The sequence below is a fragment of the Microcebus murinus genome, chromosome 23 (genome assembly GCF_040939455.1).
Source record: "Microcebus murinus isolate Inina chromosome 23, M.murinus_Inina_mat1.0, whole genome shotgun sequence".
In the NCBI taxonomy this organism is placed as follows: domain Eukaryota; kingdom Metazoa; phylum Chordata; class Mammalia; order Primates; family Cheirogaleidae; genus Microcebus; species Microcebus murinus.
The window spans coordinates 25,116,866-25,134,699 of record NC_134126.1 but is presented as its reverse complement, the minus strand read 5'-3'; the positions used below and the strand labels follow the sequence as shown (position 1 = coordinate 25,134,699).

The window sequence follows — 17,834 nt, the reverse complement described above, 5'->3', positions numbered from 1 at the left end:
CACAAGGACCCTCACACAGAGACCATCAACCCTTCATCTCACCCAGAGTCCTGCTCTCAAAACCAGGCTAAATAGGCTCCACCTCCAGAAAGCCTCCTACGATGAGCAGGTATGAGCACGTGCCCGCCTAGCTCTGGCCCTTCCTTCACTCCGCATTGCTCCCGCTGCACGCTCGAGCTTGGTCTATGTGACACCCGGTTTCATGGCCTTCTGAGTGTCAGGCTGGGCTCAGCAAGTCAGGGGACCTCAGTGGGTCCTCCCTGCCTCTCTCTGACCTGCCATCTGCACTCCAGAGGGGGCTTTGGCCTATTTGGGCAAAAACACTGTCACAGTAGCAAAAAGAGTCACTGTCATTACACTAAGCCCTCAGCTCATATTAACTGGGCTCCCGGCCAAGCAAACTCCCTGGCAGGAACCAGAAATCTAATAATATCAACTCTCGTTCCTGAGGCACCTTTAGTTTTCCAAAACACATTTTACATCAGTTTCTGGATCCTCAGAATAAACCGTGAAATACTACCATTCCTGTTTATAGAAGCAAAAGACGAAGCAAAAAGAAAAGCAACCTGCCCAAAGTCACACCAGTCCCCTGGGGCCTGCCCAGGGGTCTTTCCATGGCACAGCCCTTCCTCACTCCCCGGGGCAGCTAGGGAGGGGATCTGCTCATTTATGCCTCCTGCCAACATTGCATGCCTTTCTGTGTCTGGCCTTACACGCCACTGGGCGATGCAGCAGTAACCAACACGGACGACTCTCACTGCCCTCTTGCAGTTTACAGTCTAGTGCAGAGACAGATAATCCCCCTGTAGACAAACGCATGAGTCTGGGCAGCGCAGTGGAGGTAAGACTGCAGCGGGGATGGGATAGGAGGGGACAACCACAGAAAGGGGGGTCAGGAGCGGCCACAAGCGGCAGCAGTCTTGGAAAGAGCATTCTGGGCAGAGAAAGAGCAAATGAAGGTCCCCGAAGCAGGCAGGAGCCTGACCCGCCTAAGGACAGCCCAAGAGTGGAGGGGAGAGGAGCACAAGGTCACAGCCGAGCCGTGGACAGAGGCCAGACTTTGTAGGCCATGGAAGGAGTGGGGAGTTTATTCCAAGGACACAGTGAAGCCACCGAAGGATTTTAAGCAGGAGTGGGATGTGACGATCTGAGTTAGACATTTTTCAAAGGCGTCTCAGGCGCTCTGCTGAGAATGCGAACGGGTCACCAGGGAGCACGGGGGAGGCGAGAGAACAACGAGAAGGCCCAGGCTACAGTCCAGACTCGCCGCAGAGGCCTGGGCCGGGGTGGTGGCAGGCGTGGGGACGAGGGAGGAGGCGGCCAGCTGATGACCCGAACGTGGGAGTGAGGGACAGGCAGGAGGCGTCCGCCAGGGGCAGGGGACAGACCAGCCTCACCTGTGAGGAAGTCCCGGACCTGCTGGATGAGGAGCCGCGTGCGGCGGACGTCTTCCTCCATCTGGGCGCGGCTGGTGCTCACCTGGGTCTCCAGGCGCTGGGCGTCCGACTGCACCTGCGCGGCGGCCTCCTCGGCGGCCCTGATCTGCGGGCACACAGTGACACCATGGTCAGGGGCGCTGAGGCCCCAGGGAGCCTCTCAGTCTTGAGCGTTCTGTGGCTCATCCTGCACCCAAGACCTACCTAGCAAGCATCTGTAACCAACCCAGTGTGGCCCCAGAAGACACATGTGGATGCTGGATTTTAAAAAAAGAAAAAAGCCCAAAACGTTGGCTCCACACACTATCTGGCACCTGCGGTGGGGCCTGGAGCAGGTCACCTAACGTCTCTGGGCTTTAGTCTCCTGGCGGTCAAACGGGAACTCTGAATTGCCCAGGGGCTCCGCCCTGCCTGCGCCACCCGCCTCGCGGCACCTACCATCTGCCTGGTCTGCTGGAGCTGGGCGTCGAAGGCCCGCAGCTGCTGGGCCACCTGCCCCGCCGTCCGGAAGGCCCCGCTGGCCCTGGGAAGGGCACCCCTGCAGTGGGCGCCACAGGTCGTGCCGTTGTCGCGGGGACACAGCGCGCCGGGGCACGCGCCTGGGGTGCAGGCCGTCTGCCTGGCGCCGCCGCAGAGCTGAGGGGAGATGGGGTGTCGGAGAGGCCACCCAAGGCCCCTTGACCACCACTCCCAGCCCACACCCAGGGAACAAACAGCCAGGCGTCTCCATGACAACCAGGCACCAGAAACTTGTTTCCTTGGCAACCGCTGGGCACACGCCATGAGGGGCGCTAGGTCGGGATGGGTGGAGCGTGGGGTGGGTTCTGCACACACGGGGCGGCAGGTTTGCCCTAATGGGAAGCAGGTGGCAGCAGTCGTGCGCCTAGCTGGGGCAGGGGCTCCAGGGAGGGGGACTCCACGCCCTGAGTCACCTTGTTGATGGTGGGGGTCAGGTCAGGCAGGGAAGCCATCTCTCGCCTCAGTGCGGCCAGCTGGGGGCCGCCGGCGCCTCCTCCTCCCCCCTGCAGCTCCAGCCTCTCTGCCTCTCTCCGGGTGTCCCTGAGCTGGCGCAGCTGGCGGGAGCTGTCGGAGACCTGCCTCTCGGCCTGGGATGAGCGCTCGTAGGCCGCGGTCAGCATCCGGAAGGCTCCTGCGGGGAGAGCGGAGGGCAAGGAGCTGCCCCGGGCCCAGAGGCCTGTGGACGGAGGCGCAGGAGGGCAGGGGGACGTGGCCTGCCTGGCCCGGCAGCGCAGGGGCTGTCGAGAAGTCCTCACCTGAAGGGTCGGCACTGCCGAGTTTTTCAAACTGCTCCCTCTTGCTCTGATACATAATGAGCAGGCGACTGAAGCTTCTGTCCAGACTCTCCAGGTCTCCCGGGAGGGACAGCGTCTCCTCCTCTAGGGGCAGATCCAGCTGCAGGCCCTGGAGAGTTCGCCTGAGGTGGGAGAGGGGCTTTCACTAAAATAGAGGGGCTGGGGGCCCGCGCGGTGGCTCACGCCTAGCTCTCTGGGAGGCCGAGGCGGGAGGATCTCTTGAGCTCAGGAGTTGAAGAGCAGCCTGAGCAAGAGCGAGACCCCCGTCTCTACTAAAAATAGAAAAAATTAGCCAGGCGTGGTGGCGCGTTCCTGTAGTCCCAGCTACTCGGGAGGCTGAGGCAGGAGGATCGCTTGAGCCCAGGAGTTTGAGGTTGCTGTGAGCTAGGCTGACGCCACGGCACTCTGGCCCAGGCAACAGAGTGAGACTCTGTCTCAAATAAATAAATAAACAGCACCGCACTTAAAAAAATAAACAAATAAAATAGAGGAGGGGGCATGGCCTCCTCAGAGCTAGTCATCGCCTTGGCACAGCCACTACCGAGTCAGGACCAGCAGAGGCCTTCAGCGAAGACGCTCCGCTGGGCAGAGGCTGGGAGCGCCCGCACACCTCCCTCCCTCCCTCTGCAGGTGGGTCCCTCCCCCTCTCCCTGCCCCTGGCTTCCCTGAGGACTGTCACCTGACCCCTCCCCCTGGCTCCCCACAGGCTGACTTCAGCCACCACCCGCACAGCCTGGCTCTCTTATCTCTCTTCCGCAGTCCACACCTCCCACTGAGCTCCAGACCCCAACACCACTGCCCACTGGTCACCCCCACAAAGGGGCCTCAGGGTCCTGCCCCCAGGCCCACGGCCACTGAGCTCTCGAAGGTTCCTCTCTCCCCTTTGCAGCTCCACCAGCCCAACCACCAGCTCCTTCCTGCAGGCCTCACTCTCTCTCCCTCCAGGCTTTGCTCAGGCCTAGAACATCCTTCCATGGGCCACCCCTCTGTGCCTGTGTTTCCAGCCTACGGGACCCCGGCAGGTGACTACCCAAATCTGAGACTCGGGGCAGACGGCCCCTCCCGTGTGAAGCCTGCCGTGACCAGCCCTCGGCCGGAGTTTCGGGTCTCTCACGACAAGCGTCACATTGCAGTTCGCGGTTTACCCGTCCCTCTCCCCATGCCGGCCTCTCGAGGGCAAAGACTACGTCACGTTAACTTCAGCGTCCCCAGTGCCTCCTAAAGGGCGGTTAAAAAACATGTGGACTGAATAAATGAATGAATGATCCCCAGCATTTGCTCTAGCTCCTCTGCCAGAGCCCCCAAAAGAAGCTCTAGCACAGCCATGAGTCACCAAGCCTCGGTTTTCATTCTTCTCCGGCTGCCTTTTCCTGCCGCCAGCCCCACACCTGGAGGGCCGAGCGCCGTCAGAAAGCCAGCGCTCACGGAACGGGGACTAATTATAGAAACTTTGAGAACCGAAGCTCTCGCCGAGAAGGCGACTCTGCTGGTGGGCTGGGGGTGTGGGCAGCGTCGCTTCCATCCCAAAGGCAAATGCGGGTTATTTTTAGAGCCCCTGCCTCTCGGCTGCCCTCCCGCCCGGGTGACTAATCCAGAGCGGGCTCTCCCACGGGCACTGGAAGGCAGGCAGGGCCTGGGCTCCCAGACTGCATCCCGAGCCCCAGCTCTGCCCCCGGGGGCCACATGGCTCTGTCACTTCTTCACCTCCGTGCCCGTTTTCCCGCCTGCAGGGCAGAAGCAATACCCGCCCACCGCACCGGCAGCACAGGCCTGCGGCGACACGGGTGAGAGAGAGAGCGCACACGCACGTGTCTCGAACAGTGCCACGGGCCGTCCACGCGTAAAGAGGACCCGTGTGCCCCCTTATGTGAGCCCAGGTGGCATAATTCCTCTAAGTGCTCGGCAGGGAAGTGGAATCACCTGATGGAGGAGATGCCATTGGCCGCCTGGGCCACCTCCTGCTCTGTGGCCGAGGCGCTCCTGAGAATTGCTTGGATATCCTCGATCTTGCTGTTTGCGTCTCGGATCCGGGAGGCCAGGCCGCGGTCCCCTAGGCCCAGCCCTGACCCCAGGCTGGCGGTGGCATTGCGGAGGCTGCCAAAGCGCAGGGCCTGCGCCCGGAGGTCCGCGTCGTAGGTGTGGAAGCAGGGGTGGCAGGCCACGCACACCGGGTGGCGGCCGCAGTAGCCTCGCTGGCACTGGTCACAGCGGGGCCCGGCCAAGCCAGGGCGGCAGAGGCAGCGGCCAGAGGCCTTGTCGCAGCCCGGGCCCTCCGTTCCCCGGAAGTCGCAGTCACAGGCTGCAGCGGGAGAAATGACAGTCAGAGGCCAAGGACCAGGGAGATAAAGGCGTCCAGTGGGGAGAGCCCTGAAGAGGAGGAAACTGAGTCCAAAGAGGGGAAGCGACCCGCTCAGAATCCCTTGGCAGGGGAGAGGCGGCGCTCAGAGCAGAGCCCGTCCTGCTCGAGGCAAGTCCTGTGCTCTGGGCTACATCAGACTGACTCCCTTCCCCTCCGGACTCACTGTCCCCATCTACGCAGGAAGAACTATCCTCCCTCCTTGCTGCTGCCCTGGAGATGGCTTCTGCTAAAGCTCTTTCTCAGGGGAGCTGGGAACACAGCAGCCCTGCTGCAGGGGGACGTGGGGACAGCCTGACCTTAGGCCTGCCCTGGGGCTGGGAGGCCAAGCTGACCTGCCAGAGCGTGTGAACTCATGGGGCTGCCCACGGCCACACCCCACGTGTCAACGCGGATGTCCTGCCAAACTGCAGACCCGAGCACTCCCGCCACCACCGGGCCACGCGCTCTGCCCCCGGCAGCCCCGGCGCTGCCCGCACGTCGAATGCGCACCTCGGCACCCCGTGGCCACGTCTCCGTGGGTCCGGTCGGGACACTGGCGGCGGAGGGCTGCGGCACTACACGTCAGGCCACCAAAGCCTTCCCGACAGGGGCACTGGCCTGTGAACTGGGAGGGAGACAGCACCCTCAGGGGACCCTCCCGTGCAGCCTCTGCCCTGCCCTGCTGTCAGGGGCCGTGTCCTGGACCCCCGGTCTGCAGACAGAATCCAGGGCTCACCGGCTGCCTGCAGAGCTGGTGTGACCCCAAAACAAGGGCTCCCTCTCAGAGACATGTCCTAAAGTCAAGGCCCAGAGCGGGCCCTTCGGAAGACATATGGCATTGCCAAAGGCTGGGAGCCACCCACGGAGGGACATCTGGTGGCCTCCCCAAAGGTCAATGGGAACAGGAGTAGCTCAGCCTGATGATGGAAAGGCCCAGAAGGGCAGCATGGAGGCCAGACAGAGAAGCTGGGGTGCAGGACCCCTCCCCTGCAAGTGGCCGGCGCGCCACCCCCAGCTCATACCTGGTTGCACTGGGGGCTGAGGGAGCCGGGCGGGTTGCAGGCGCACGGCTCGCAGCCCTGGCCGCTGGCCAGCTTCCAGTGGTAGGGGGCACACTGGTCACACTTGGGGCCCACCACGTTGGGCAGGCACAGGCAGCGCCCGCTCTCCTCGTCACACGGCATGTCCCGCCGGGCCCCCAGGAGGCTGCAGTCACAGCCTGCGGGAGGGGGCGCTGCTGAGCTCAGGCTAACGCCCCACAAAAACTCACCCCCAGGGGACACACATCCAGGGAGGGGCCCTGCCTGGGAAAAGAACTGGGCGGGGCCGTTCCCTGCAGATACCCGTGGGTGACTCACAGGGCCACCGCGCTTTCCCACCAGTCCCAGCCACCTGGCAGCTTGGCCGCCCGCCTGCCCGCCCCGCCCCTGGCTGACTCAGTCCCGCCGACCACCCCAGACCTGTGCTGCCACCTGCCGGAGGCCCGTGGCACAGCACCTGGCACTGGGGGAGACGGCGAGAAGTCAGACCTCCCGGCAAAGGCCTGGCACGGTCCCGCTGTCTGCCCCCGTCTTTCATGGGCTGGGGCCGCCTCTGAAGAGGGCACAGGAACAGGGCAAGTCTTGGGTCTGGTGGCCCCGCGCCATGCCGGGCCAGGCCCCTACTCACGGTGGCAGCCCCGCGGGTTGGCGTAGGTGAGCCCGGTGAAGCCCGGCTTGCACAGGTCGCAGCGCTCGCCCTGCACGTGCTCCTTGCACACGCACTTGCCCGTCACTGCGTCGCAGGGAGCCCCTGGCACCGCCCCGTCCGGATCGCACTCGCAGGCTGAGGGACAGACGCAGCCGCCGCAGGAGGGAAGAAGAAAAGGGGAACGTTCAGAGTGGATTCTAGCAGCAGGACTGCCGGGTTCAGATGCTTGGCTCCACCACTGGCTTCCAACCCTGCAGCCTCAGTCAAGTTACTGAAAAAAAAAACCTCCTGTGCCTCAGTTTCCTCATACATAAAATGGGGACAACGGTACAGCCCTCGTGGGCTTCCTATGAGGAACACATGAGTTAGATGTAAAACAAGTGGAGCAGTGCTTGGCCCAGGTTGAGTACTGCAGGAGGGATTCTGTTGTCATTATTTACTGAGCAGCTACTGTGTGCCAAGCACCGAGCTGGGTGCCCTCACGTGCTGCTTTATGTATTCCTCGCGATAACCCCGGAAGGTGGGGGTCATCATCCCCACCGTACAGACGAGGAAACCGAGGCTCAAATGTGTCAAAGAGCTTATCCAAATTCACATTCCAAGTAAATGCTGGAAACAGGGGTCACACGCGATTGTGTCTCACTCTCTCCACTCTCTCACTCTCTCACTCTTTCCCCACCCCCCGACTCCTTGACTTCTCTCACATCTTTCAAAAAGTAAAACTTTCATCCGGACAGTCCTTCCTGATCCCACCTGCCCGAATCAGGTTGCTTCTGTCCAGTTTCCTCCCTCTGTTTGAACTCACATTAAGCCGCCTCTGGGCGGTGCATGCCGTTACGTGCACATGTTCATTCAACAAACACTCCCTGAGCATTACTGGTCTGCCAGTCATGGTGCTAGGGCCAGAGGGTATAAGACACAATCCCTGCCAGGGAGGAGTTCTTGGTGTTGGAAGAAATAGAAAAATAAATATCAAACTACATTGTAGCATGGTAAAGGCAATGGCATGTACACAGAGAAAGGGCTTTCGTCTCTCATTTTCATGTATGTATGGTTTACATGTGTGTGTTCCCTGAGGGCATCCACTCTATCTTATATTGACTTTTTTTCTCTCCTACGCCCCAAAATAAGGGCTGTGTACTGATTGACCCACTGATGGTCCAGAGAGGTTAAGTGACTTGCTCAGTAGTGCTCAGCTAAGTTAAAACAATGGCTCCCACAAGTCCCGACCCACGACCAAGTCTTCAGGTGCTTTTGTGTCCCCAGGCGCACGTGCTCTGTTGTGCCCAGAGCAGACAGGGAGTCACAGATGGGTGACGCCCTGGGTCCCCCCAGGCCTCTACTCACGGATACAGGTCTCCTGAATGGGAGCCCCCGGGCGCCGGTTCCGGAAATAGTGCAGCTGACACCGCTCACAGTTCCTGCCTTCGGTGTGGTCCCGGCAGTTGTCGCACACACCTCCATGTGCCCCCTGGGTGGCAGCGAACACAGCTGGGTCGAAGTGACACGTCTCCGAGTGGCCGTTGCAGTCGCACCCTGGGAAAGGAGAGTCCCGGGCTGACTTGTGACCAGCACGGTGGCCATCTACAGGACGCACCACGACAGCTCGCTGGCAGCCCTGACAACTCGGCAAGAAGCTCGGGACAGAGAAATGGGGAAACTGAGGACAAGGGAGTCTTGCGTAATTTAATTAAGGTTGCATGACCAAGGAGAAAGCAGAGTGGAATGAGAACTCAGGGTCCCGATTCCCAGTGTTGGGATGAACCCAAGAATAGTGGCTGCACTGGGCCAAAGAAAGAGCCACTTGGATGGCCTATCCCCAACCCTGCCCACTGCCACCACGAATCTCCTGTGGGTCACTGCCTCTCTCTGGGATGAGGACCCCAGTCTTCCCTCATTTATGCAAAGGCCCTGACTCCAGGGGGCCATCTGAAGTAGGCAAAATGACAACGGAGAACCAGATATGTCCTAAACAGAATAAGGAGGTGCTGGGCATACCGTGAAAGCCACACAGAATCAGGAGCATAGACCAGGCCTTGGTCCCTCCAGCCTGGCTGGGATGGGGGGAGTGGGAGGATGCCACCCAAATACTCTCTCCAATCTCACAGAGCAAGGAGAGCTTAAACTGCAGAGGTGCGATTGGGTTTGGATTTAAATAACAAACACGTGATTCCCTCGGTGTCCCCAGTGAGGTCATTGAGGCCTAGAGGGGCCAGCACAAGGCCCAGTCCCTACAGGGGAGGGGTGGCCCCAGCCCCATACTTTGGCATTCATGGGGGTCCTGGCCGTCCGCTGGTCTCCAGGGCCGGTTGTTGTAGAAGGGCGCACAGCGTTCGCAGTTGGGGCCTGCGGTGTTGTGCTGGCAGACGCAGACATCGTGGACCTGGGGAGGGGCCCATCAGTCATCAGGAGAATTAACAAAGGAGGGTCCCAGGGACAGATCTGCCCGCTCCCCTCTGACCCTCCCATGCACCACACAGGGCCTGGCTCAGACCCCAGCCCTCCCAGGACACTTTTTCCTGAATGCTCCAGACTCCACCCAGCTCCCGTGACATGCCAGCACACGCATGCGTGTGCCTGCACGTGTGCCTGCACTGCTCCTCGAGTGAGGTGTCACAGGCCCATTCCTTGCACCTGGACACTCCCATGATTCCCCGTCCAAGGCAGTCCCTGGAAAGTGCTCAGACGCCCCTGTTGGCAACTGCGTGATTACGGCCGCTGCCAGGCCCTCTAGAGATTTATATTCCAACAATCTGTGACTGCAGTTGTTTAGCTAATGAGACTGTTATGATGAATTGTTACTAGACTCATTAAGGCACAAAAATAGAATAGCTATTGTGTGCTAATTGCCTTCCAAATTAAGCCCAGCACCTTCAGCTTGGCATTCAGGGAAGGGCTGCGTCAAGCTGGCTCCATCCTCTCTCCCACTCCCCGCCAACAGCTCAGCAGGCTGAACCCCCAGCTGCTCCCCCTACAAACCCTACTTTCCCCATCTTTGGGGCTTTGCTGATGTTTTTCCTTCTGCCTGGAATTCCCTTCCCCCCATGTTCACCGGCAAAATCCTGTCCCTTAGGCTGAAGCTAGAATGGCCCCTCCAATTTGTAGGTTTCAACACGGGCTGCATGTCAGAATCACCTGGAAGCTTTTCTTTAAAAAAAAATACTTATATCCAAGCCCAGTCCAATCCGAACCTCGGGGACAAGGCCCAGGTAGTGGTACCTTTTAAAAGTGGTGATTCCACTGTGCAGCCATACTTGAGGGCCACCCGGGCTGAGTGGCTGTGTCCCTCCTCATCATCTCATAGCAAGCTGGTTTCCTCGTACGTCCTCGGCCTTGGTTCTAGGGGTTTGTCTTATGGGCCCCAGTAGATGACACATTCCCTGAGCTGGCCTCTCCCTCAAACCTCCTCTGAAGCCTGGGGCAGGAGCTGGCCCCGCAGTGGGAAGAGCAAAGCTGGCCGAGGCTCATGTCCCCTGTGCTTCCCTCCCAGCCACTGTCCGTGATTTCCTCTGCCCCTCTATCACCAGGACAGCTGTCATGCTCCCGCAAGCTGGCAGGAGAACGGATGCCCCGGAGAAGCGAAATGACAGGTCCCTCCGCTTCTTTTGCCCAAACTTCTCTCTCCTCCACCACTGGTGGTTCTCAAGTTTGGTCCCACAGCAAAATTGTCCCTCAACCCCCGTCCCTGCCAGATCTGACTCTGCCGGTCCGGGGTAGGCTTGGGGTTGGCACTGACCGTCATCCTCTCACCCTGCCCCATGTCTCACCACCAGATGAGACTTTGGAATCCCCAAGCCAGTGGCTCTCAACCTCGGCTGTACATTAGAATCCCCTGAATAACAAAATCTGGATATCATAGGTAAAGGTCTGCATCTGGGCAGTTTTTTTTTTTTGGCTTCCAGTGAAATTACAACACGTCGCCAGGGTTGAAAAGCATTGCCTTAAGCTCCCCATCCTGCACCCAAACATACACTACTGAAAATCATCTCGAGCTATCAAGCAGGTCTAAAGAAGCACCCTAAAATTCTGATTTCTGAAATGAAAAGCACCCAGATTCTTTTTTGTTGTTGCTGAAGTATTAAATTCCCAAGTCTTAAATGTAGTGCCCTCCCCGCTTTATGGGAGCCCCAAGGATGTCTTTAGTCTGCACCCTGGTCCTGCCCCCTCCCCTCTGCCCTGTCCACGCTGGGCTGTCACCTGCACGGCGGTGGAGGGGCCAGCGGGGGCTCCAGGCTTGGGGGCGCAGCGGTCGGCGTGGCCGTGGCAGAAGCAGCTCCCCTGCAGTCGCAGCTGGGACACGGCGTAGTAGGCGCTGGGCGGGTGGTAGCCCCTCTGGGGCAGCGGGGCCAGGCTGGTGAAGTTCACTCTCAAGTTGGTGATCTCCCCCAGCTCTGAAAGCAGCAAACAGCAAGGGGGGATGGGTTGGGGAAGGAAACATAAGGGAAGGACGTTAGAGGCAAATAGAGTCTGCTAAGGGTAAGGAAAGGTAAGGAAAACCACCCTTGCTCTTCCTTGCCTTCATAACGTCATTGTACCCGGGGCCATCCTCCCCGGCCCTCCAGCTTCCCACAGTGTCCTGTCCCCAGCACCCCGAGGGGGTAAGCAAGGCCAGTATTCACATCAAATCCCCAACCATGCTGACAGAGACATAAAAGACAAGGAAACTTCCATGACCTGAGTTCCACCCTCGTTTCATTTCCCCACCCACAGTGCCATGGGGAAGAAGGGTGGCCACACTGACCTTGGACCTTTTGACTTTGAGTTGCTGGAATCCTAGATGCTAAATCCATAAGGTTTAGCTGGACCTACAGAGGGAGGGGGAAAGGGAAGAACTGAAGAAGAGATAAACAGCAGGAAGCTCAGAGGAAACCTTCCTTTCCATTCAATGCCTCGCCCTCCTCATCCTCTGGGGTCCTTCTTAACCGGAGCCTGAAACACACCATGGATGTAAGGCCTACCGGCTGCTCTGGGGCAGCACGATGACCACTGGGCCCCAAATGAGAGAGAGAGAGTGTGTGTGTGTGTGTGTGTGTGTGTGTGTGTGTGTGTGTGTGTGTGTGTGTGTGTGTGCACGTACAATGTCTCCTCTTCAGTTAAAAACATAAGTATCCCAAGAATTTCCTGATTTCCCTGGATCAAAATTTATAGTAAGATATATAATCCACACACGAGGGTTTAGGAGACACTCATTTCCCAGTGAGCCAGGGAGAATGAGAGGGCCCAGAGCCCCAGGATCCTGGTCGCGGTGACCACAGCCCTCTGCACAACCTTGATGTCAACTATGCCTTTTTTATTGATAATAAATCACTCATTGGATGTGACTTCACCCGCACATCCTGGGAAGAGTATTCACATCAAACTCTCCACAAGTTAGGAAAAAAAAAAAATCCTGTGTTTTAATCTGGGGTCTGGAGAACAAGGCTAACATAATCTGAATAAGGCCGACCCAAGAAGATCCGGAGCTCTGGGTCATACCAGAATTCCCTCCAAGGGCTAGGACTAGGCTAGATGGATGGATTCAACCAAAACAGTTCATGTTTGTGTTAAATCCTACCAAGGTGAAATTGAATTTTTATAATTTGCTCACTTGCATCTAACTAGCCAGCCCAAAGCCCTCGCCCTGGAATGACACTGATTGTATCCTCTCTGCTACGGTGATGCGCCAATAAGTCACGTAGAGGAGCTACGGAAGAGGGCAGGTTGGTGGGGTGACACGGCGGCCCCCAGATGTTTCTGAAATGTCCTTCCTGGGCAGCTGACAGGGTGTTCTCATCTCTTCTCAAGAGTCTGTGTGATCTCGTGAACAGCGGGACCCTGGAGACCCCCGACCCCCGCCCACCGCCCAGAGCCGCCCACTTTTTCCGAGTTCCCTCCACCTACCCTCCCCCCATGCGGATGCCCATTGGGCCTCTGGGGCAGGGGCTGGCACCGAACATCCTGCCAGTCCTGGGGCTGGCCCTGGCGGACCCGCGGGAAGGCGGAGGCGCAGTCGGCGGCCAGGTACTGGTACACCCGCCAGGTCTTGCCGAAGTCCGAGGAGCGCTCGATCAGCATGCCGGCGGGCGCGGGCCCCTGCGGAGACACGGGCAGGGTGGGCAGGGGAGCATGGGGACACGATCACAGAAACAGGCCCCTCCAGTGAGGGAGGGAGCAAGGGGGCTCAGTGGGAGCAGGCGAGCTCAGGAGCATCCGGGTCCAACCCTCCTGGCAAACCACAGGCCGCAGAAGTTTCTCCCCAGGGGAAGTGATAGAAACTAGGTCTGCATTCCAGAAGGCACGACGCCTGTCAGCCCACCATCGGGGCTTCCAGGGCAGAAGAATCTCCCGCCCCTACGCGTCCCGCAGCCAACCATTTTTATCCTAGCCCTGGGTTCTGTCCCTTCTCTCTCTCTCTCATTGCCACGGTTCAGACCAAGATCATGCTGAGGCTGACTGACGGCCGCAGCCTGGGACTCGTGTCCGGCGCTCGTCCTGGCCCCCAAACCACTCTCCCCACTTCACCAGAGAGATCTTCCCAGAGCGAGACGGAGACCCTTCAACGGATCTGCATTGGCCTAAAGGTAAAACACGCGCTCCTCAGCGTGACATATCGTGTCCCTGCTCCCTCTCTCTGAGATTGCATCATTTCTGGCGCCTTTAAATGCGGTCTTTGTGCTGACGGCTCCCTGCTTGGACCACTTCCTGGAACTGCGGGTTCGTAAACTCAAGCTCCACGACAGATCCAGAATCAGGCCCAGGCCCATCTCTCTAGCTTCAGGCCCACTTCCTCCCTGACCTCGCTAGTAGGTGTCACCTGATGTCCCCACATTCACTCGGTGACACCTTTCACCGTACAGAGACAGCCTTCTTTTAACATGGGCTGTGTCACTCCTCTGCTTCAAGTCCTCCAACCCGTTGTTCTCGCATAAAACCTGAACCCCTGACTGTGAACGAGCAGGCCCTGCGCTCCTTTCATTCCCTTGCCCCTCCCCAATCATACACCTTTTTGCTGCCTGCCTCCTGGCCTTTGCATTTACTGTTCTCTGCCTGGAAGGAAGTCTGCCCTCCACCTGGCTGCTACTGGTCCATGAGGTTTCATCCTGCCCTAGGGGGCATCCTCTGACAACCCCTCCCAAGACCACCAAGCGGGATGCCCCTCCCATGCTTCTTACCAACATCAGAACACACTTCATACTCTCACTACTGGCTCTCCGTCTTCCTTACAGATGGCCAAAGCAGCTCGAGGACTGTGATTTAGTTTCATTCATCTTTCTATCCCTAACATCTGACATCAAACCTTCACACATGACCAGTGTTCAAAATGTGTATAAGCAAGGAACTGACAAATTAACCAATGGGTGAGTGATACTAAAGCAATGAGACTATTCAACGGTATCCATTCAAACGAATGTCACCCTTCAAAGCTGTCACCTTTAGAGAAGACTGGGCATTTGTTCAAAGGATACTGGCATTTCTCAGAATACTTTTGACCTTTACTTGGGGCAAAGCTCTTGAAGCCAACTTCTCGGGTCATGTAAGAATGTAGGTCCTATTTTTATTCCAAGCTCTTTTTAACTCCTGAAAGTTACATCACCCTCTCTGGTCATCTAATATTACTAGCCAAGCTTGATTGTTGAATATTTGACCGTTTCTGTACAAAGAAGAAAATCAGATCTTCTCTGAAAAGAAAAGACAGACCTGCCACAAATGAATAAAAGTGTTTCCCCCCAAAGGAGTATCCACAACGCCAGTCTAAGAGCAGAATCTGAAAGTACTCTGAGAGGTGACAGCACTGAATGATAGCGCTGTCTTGCCCACCAAGACAGCTGCCCCAAAGGGACATCTCTCATGTGCATAGCTGAGTTCTTGGCTGTTTGTTAAACTCGATCGCATCTGCAAAATTATTAAAACAAAGTATACCAGGAATATACAACTACATAATAAGCAAGCAGGCCCATAGAACTGGTACTCGGCAGAGCTGGATTAATTAGATGGATTGAGGGTGGAGGATACAGAGAAAAAGAGGATACACAACCACTGCATGACCGAGACAGGGAACCTACTGGTGCCACTGTCTTCCCAGGAGCAAATCCTCTGCTGTCGCTATGACACAGGTTTAGGGTGAGTGTCGCCCCAGCCCGGGGAAGGGGAGCTCACCCAGCATGTGGCACCATCACCCCCATTCTAGAAAGGCAAGAACACTGCTCCTCTGTGGCTCCAAGCCCACATGGCCCAGGGTCCCCTCTCCCATCTAATGCCGTCCCCAGGAAGCACACCTTAAACTCCATCATGATGTCGTGAAGCTGGAATCTGCTGTCCAGGTCCAGCTGCAGAGAGACAGGGTTCACGTCTGGAAGGAGGAAAAGTAGACACGTTAGGCCAGAGACTTCCTACTGTCCTAGCCCTGAAGAATGCCCTGGACTAGACTAGCTCTAGGGAGCTAGAAATTCTCTAACTTTGACTTTCCAATTTCCCTCTTGGAGAGGAATGGTACTGGTATGTGTCTACTTACATTATCTCCTCAAAGTCCTATCTGTTCTTGCCCAAATTTCCTTCCCGCCATCACCTGATGTCTCCAACATCTTAGAGGGTTTCAACTTGTCTATTGGATACTGATCTGGTCCCAAAGCTCAGCTCCTTCCCCAAGCCCACCTGTTGAGACCAGGTGGAGTGAAATAAAGACATTCCTCTCTCCTCCTGCCTTTTCCTTAACCTCCAATAAACTCTTCTACCCACAACATCCAACAGACCCCAAACACAAGGCAGGAAGGTTCTGCCCGTCAACCACCCACCTCCCAACACCGCAGGAAGCGCTGGGAACACAAAGGGTCCCCAGGCATCCTCCATCCACCCCCAGCCTGTGGAGCCTCCGAAGTCTGGGCCGCTGTAGGTGACAGGCGCTCACCGTTCTGCGACTGCCACCAGCGCATGGGGCCTGAGGATGCAGCCACGTTCTCCACGCGGTGGCTGTTGTAGTTGTGAGGCAGCCTGGAGTCGCACTTGCAGCATTTAATCTGCCACTGCGGGAGAGGGAGACAGCAGAGACTCAGAGGTGGGGTCCTGGCAGAGTTCCCCCCGATATCCTGAGGTCCCGGGAGGGCCTCTCCATGGAAATCCTATCCTTGGGGATCCATCAGTTTCACTGGTACACTTGGAAGGATTAATCTCTTAAAACAGGGCTGTTGGTCATCTTCTAATTTAATTCCTTTGCGTCCCTCCTAACAAAGAGGTTAGGGGTTGGGGAAGAGGTATAATATGGTGTAAAAAAAATAATCTGGGTACACGGCATTGCCTCGAAAAGAAACTTGAGAAAAGTGCCAAAGACAAAAAGAAGAAAGGAAGAGAGATTCCTATTAACTTAGCACGAGCTGGACACAGGCTAGAAAATGTTATATCTTACTTCCTTTAATCCTGGTCATTTCAATACAGTAACCTATTAATTAGGTTGTTTCAATACAATAACCTATTTAAATCTCACAACAATCCAATGTGATCAGCAGTATCAGCCCCATTTTACAGACTAGGAAGCTGAGGCTCAAGGAGGTGACATGACTTTCCTACTGACTGATCACAACGGTCAGCATCAGAGAAGATCCCTTAAAACCTTCCTCTCCTCTCCCTCCCTCCTTCTCTCTCTTTCTCTCTCTCTCTCTTATGCCCACCCCATCCTCTCATTTCCACTAGGAAGCCAGCTCAGTGGCAGAGATTGTGGGAAGCATGGTGAAGGGTGACAACCTCAGTCACACCCAATGGGCCCCACGAAGGGCTTGGTCTGGCCTTGAAGCTTATCAAGAGGGAAGCCGAGGGCAGAGAGAGCACTTTGGGAAGAAACCCGTTCAGTGACCTCAGAGACTGGGGACCTGTCACTGGCTGAAATACCTGAGCACTTAAAATAATCCTTTCTGGGCAAGAGAAGGCCCTTGCTGGAGTCTGACTCCCCTCCCGAACCCAATTTGGGGGCCTGGCAGTGAGCATGCCCTTCCCTGCACTGTGGCCAGCTGCACAGGGCAAACTTTTCCACTCCCGCCCTCTGTCTGCCCTCAGCACATGTCCCGAGGAGAGACAAGGGCCGGCTGCCTTCCGGCCGCCTGTCACCAGAGCTCTCCCCGGCTCTCCTGGGAGCTGGTCCCAGCCTTTCCCTGGTCAAGAGAGTGCCAGAAACAAGGCTCTTTCTTTCCCTGGGTCATGGGACAATGAGCTAGAGACCGCGGAAATGCCCTTGATGCTCCCAAATCACGGAATATTATGTAACTATTAAAGACATTGTTTAGAGAAAATTCTTAATGGCATGGGGAAATGATTACATTATAATGTTTGATGGAAAGGGGGTGGGCATAAACATGTACGTACATTATAATCTCAGCTGTATAGTGTTAAATGAATAGAAAATGTTTGGCAGGGAATACACCAATATGTTAGGTGAAATGATATGAAATTGCTAATATTCACCCATTTTGACCTACAAAAATGGCACCTACATACAGTTCAACCTAATATCTCTGGTTAATAGGATGATAGGTGCTTTTTCCCCCTTTTTTGTTATTTTTTAATATGTTTAAGCTTTTATACCTTGAATACATATTAACTTGTATACTCAGGAAAATAGACAAAACCAAGTAAAAATGTCCTGGGTATTCAGCAAGGGCTATTCTCTTGCCTCCTCTTTCAGTCTTCCCAGGGATCGCCCGGGTGCTCCATGCCTCCTCCACCTTCCTTCCACGTGTGCAGCCCGTGATGGAGGATCAGATGTCCTCACGGACTTAAACACTATGTGCCGCTTATCATAGTAGCATAGCTGAAGGAGGGATTCATCCCAATCCTCAGAGACAGGCTAAGCCAACAGGCCTGACGTAGGTATTTTAAGTAGCTCTGCTTGTCGACTGGCTAGCAGGATGGAGGCCTGAAATAGAGCGGCTTATGGCAGAGGTCCACATGAAGGCAAGCTGCTAATAACTTCTTTCCCTCTGGGCCTCAGTTTCCCTCTTTTATTCTCGTGTGCCTCTATGTAGCGTGTGCACACATGTTAGTGCGTGTAAGTGTGCGTGTGCATGTGTGTGATGCTCGAGGCGTGGCCCTCTC

The 17,834-nt window shown here is 56.6% G+C and overlaps 1 protein-coding gene across 5 annotated transcripts in view; it reads right to left on the bottom strand.

Annotated features, from left to right (window-relative positions):
- The window catches only part of LAMB3 (laminin subunit beta 3), a 49,166-nt gene that overhangs the window by 6,967 nt on the left and 24,365 nt on the right, over positions 1 to 17,834 (bottom strand). For all 5 annotated transcript variants that reach the window (XM_075997100.1, XM_012781726.3, XM_012781724.3 and 2 more), the window contains 15 exons: positions 15,661 to 15,775; positions 15,032 to 15,105; positions 12,657 to 12,848; positions 11,518 to 11,581; positions 10,974 to 11,167; positions 9,039 to 9,159; positions 8,124 to 8,312; positions 6,756 to 6,911; positions 6,110 to 6,306; positions 5,598 to 5,712; positions 4,670 to 5,048; positions 2,711 to 2,871; positions 2,369 to 2,586; positions 1,875 to 2,072; positions 1,398 to 1,542 (listed from right to left, as the gene is read on the bottom strand). In XM_075997100.1, the coding sequence (XP_075853215.1) occupies positions 1,398 to 1,542; positions 1,875 to 2,072; positions 2,369 to 2,586; positions 2,711 to 2,871; positions 4,670 to 5,048; positions 5,598 to 5,712; positions 6,110 to 6,306; positions 6,756 to 6,911; positions 8,124 to 8,312; positions 9,039 to 9,159; positions 10,974 to 11,167; positions 11,518 to 11,581; positions 12,657 to 12,848; positions 15,032 to 15,105; positions 15,661 to 15,775 (2,518 nt within the window). The remainder of the gene's footprint in view (positions 1 to 1,397; positions 1,543 to 1,874; positions 2,073 to 2,368; positions 2,587 to 2,710; positions 2,872 to 4,669; positions 5,049 to 5,597; positions 5,713 to 6,109; positions 6,307 to 6,755; positions 6,912 to 8,123; positions 8,313 to 9,038; positions 9,160 to 10,973; positions 11,168 to 11,517; positions 11,582 to 12,656; positions 12,849 to 15,031; positions 15,106 to 15,660; positions 15,776 to 17,834) is intronic.